Below are 2,995 nucleotides of genomic sequence, written 5' to 3'. Positions count from 1 at the left end.
GGTGACCGTATACCTACTTAACTGGGTCTAGATAAAAAAAAATCCTTGACATTTTTGTTTTTAGGTTTTACAGGCCTGCACCTTTAATCTGACGTCCTCACACTCTTTCTTTCAAGGTCCTCACCCTCGCTGTCGCTGCCGACTGATTCCGCACAGCGCTCGTGGGCACTCAGAAAACCGATTGTTCAACTCAACGAAATTTAGTGTTAAGAAAACCAACGAAATTTTGTTTCCGTCGACCAAATTTTAATCAAGTTGATTGGATAATTTAGTCAGGTTGATATAAAGTAATCAGTCTGACAATATTTTTGGTTGGGCTGATCACATTTGATTGTAAAAGCTTGATTAAACGTTTCGTTGGATTTAGGGAGTAAATTTTGTTTCCTTCAACACGAATTTAGTCATACGGACTAATAGCTTCTCTCGGTGGGGGGTGTCTCTCTCCCATCTTATGGCCTCATAACTGCGACAAAGGGGGAGGTACGAAAAGCCCGTGCGGAATCAGTCAACTGAGGCCGGCACACCCGGCCTGACCCGGCTCCAAAGAGCGAGGGGACACTTTTGGGTTCTGGAAAGACCTTCTTGGGGACTGTGTATAAATAGAATGATTTGCCGCCGGGGCTGATAGTGCAACTTGTTGGTTTGTTGTGGTATGTTATATGGAACACCCGGCATAAACCCTTCAATAATTGTCATTCTTTTTATTTTTATGTCACCGTTATAATTTCAACAAAAAGTAAAAACCAATAAGTTATGTCACCTTCTAGGCTACACTTCTACATGAATACCATCGGTACCAATGGTAACGATATTAGTCGTTGTATAAAAATCGTTACTTGACCGATCACTCGATCACTCCTGCAGACGATGAGCACACTCGCCATGGTCTCGGAACACCTAACAGGAACAGAAACAGTTGGTTAGTGACGAACGCTGACTCGGGCTGGCCGATGGCGACAGAACGGTAGGACCCGGTGTAATGAATGAAATCTAGTCACGAACCGTATCGTCTACATCGTTTCCCTGAAGTTTGATGATCTTCAGGTTCTGGTTGTAGACGAACACACAGTGTGACACTGTCTTTAGCCGGTTACCGTCCAGCTGAAGCTTCTGCAGTCGTTTAAGCACCAACACCTGCAGGAAATATGAGTGCGTAATTGTCCGCTTCCAGGCGACATAATTTACCCCGCCTTCCCGGTCTACCTGGTCTGCACCGATGGTCTCGATAAAGTTGTCGCCGACATCCAGCTCCTCAATGTGTTCCAGCTGCGAGGTGGCTAGATGGTCGAATGTGGCGATGAGGCAGTGGCGGCACTCCACCACTCGCAGCGCCTGCCAGGACAGGCCACCGCCGCTCGAGTTAGTTAGCAAGGCAACGCTCAGAGAACTGACCGCACACGAATGGGCTACTTTCTGGACGGAATGGTTTAGGCGTTTTCCTGATTTCTTGGACCCAGAACTGAGCGTTCTCAAGCCCTTGAGCTACGAGCAGCAATCACCACACGAGGTTGCTGAGGCTGGGACACAGCGCGCGGCACGGCGCCTGCAAGACTCTGGCAGACAGGCCCGTAACGCGCCGGAGTGCACCGGGTTGCCTATACACAGTTCCGCGGGCGCTCCTCCTGCCGGAGGAAAAGGATGGGGGCAAGGGAGGGGGTAGCTGGGCTATCCCAGCGGCAGTAAGGTGTATCACGCTCACCTCCAGTCCAGCGAAGTAGTCAGGGCGCACCTCCCCCCATGGGTTGCCACTCAGCCTGAGCGCCTCCAACCTGTTCATGAAGAAGAAGGGCGCGCAGGGCAGGCGTCGGAGATAGTTGTGGCTCAGCACGAGCTCGCGGGCGCGGGCGAACGTCCACATCTAGATAGAGAAAGAAGGCCCATTTCAACGTATCATGCGAACTTTGAGTATTTTAGCAATCATCTAAAGTAAGAAAGATACAATTCTGTACCTATGAGCGAGTTGTTCCGCTCTACATACCTCGGCTTGCGTTATCTGGGTGAGGAAGTTGTGGCTCAGATCGAGGACTGTCAGGTTGTTGAACAGGTCGCGCGCGTAGTCCTCAGCCGTGAAGTTGTCGAGGATCTCACGGTATAGTGGTAGGCCGGTGCGATTGTTCATCTCGCAGTGGTTCACTTCCTGAGAAATTTATTACCATTTTAATACTTGCCTATCTCGCCATAATAATTTTACATTTCGTTCAGCACACAAATAACGGATTGCCCGCACTGTTGCAAAACATTGTAGTTTAATATATTTTCGTATGCTCAGTTTTGAGGTACAGGGCTTGTAATCTTTGTTTACGGCGCAGTCATGAAATTACACATCTTAGTTGTAGAATTACAATAAGCTGAATTAGCACAGAATAGACTTGTGAGGTAATTAGGCAACTTTATCTCAAAAAACAAAGGAACTGCTTCGAAACAATAATTTTACAACTCACGCCATGAATTTACAGCACTGTCTCAGGTTGTAGCTTGCCTAGACGAAAATGCATACATATTTTTACAGTACACAAAGGGGTAAGTACTTACGTGTGGGTTCTTCTCCCAAGGTACCATCTTTTTCCTGGACTCTGATTGCTCGGCTAAAAACCGCATCATAGTTGGGATCATCACCGTGCTCTTTTGAACAGACGAAAACATAAACTAGTCACAAGTACAACAGGACCCACGCTGTACTGTTGCTATTGTGTTACTTCACGTCAATAAAAGGCGTAAGCTGCTGAACCACTGGTGAATGTTAATTCAATTCAAAAGTGCATTTTCATAGTATCAATACCGTTCCATCGATATAGCAAGACCCCACACTCCCATACTTAGCTAATAAAATTGTAACCGCTGTTGTGGTTGTTGTCAGCGCATTTTATTTTTTTTACAAGAGATGGAGAATGTGACTCATTCACTAAACTCACGTCGACGTGTGCGAACTTCTTGGTGCCGACGAGCACGTTGTATGCGCGCGAGTTGATGGCCACAGTGGGCGCGAGAAAGGCCA

General features: G+C 47.3%; 1 protein-coding gene across 1 annotated transcript; it reads right to left on the bottom strand.

Moving 5' to 3' along the window:
* Nucleotides 1–676: 676 nt before the first annotated feature.
* Nucleotides 677–2,989, bottom strand: LOC113205441 (chondroadherin-like protein). The gene is made up of 7 exons (XM_026421072.2): nt 2,913–2,989; nt 2,533–2,622; nt 1,979–2,137; nt 1,700–1,858; nt 1,204–1,332; nt 1,003–1,134; nt 677–897 (listed from the first exon to the last, which is right to left on the bottom strand). Exons 2-7 carry the CDS (start codon nt 2,611–2,613, stop codon nt 853–855), a joined length of 705 nt encoding a protein of 234 aa, XP_026276857.2. The 5' UTR covers nt 2,614–2,622; nt 2,913–2,989; the 3' UTR covers nt 677–852.
* Nucleotides 2,990–2,995: the final 6 nt, after the last annotated feature.

Source organism: Frankliniella occidentalis, unplaced genomic scaffold (assembly GCF_000697945.3).
Source record: "Frankliniella occidentalis isolate FOCC.00 unplaced genomic scaffold, Focc_3.1 Scaffold21, whole genome shotgun sequence".
Lineage (NCBI taxonomy): Eukaryota > Metazoa > Arthropoda > Insecta > Thysanoptera > Thripidae > Frankliniella > Frankliniella occidentalis.
The sequence above is the reverse complement of the archived record's forward strand: the minus strand, read 5'-3'. Positions and strand labels throughout refer to the sequence as shown.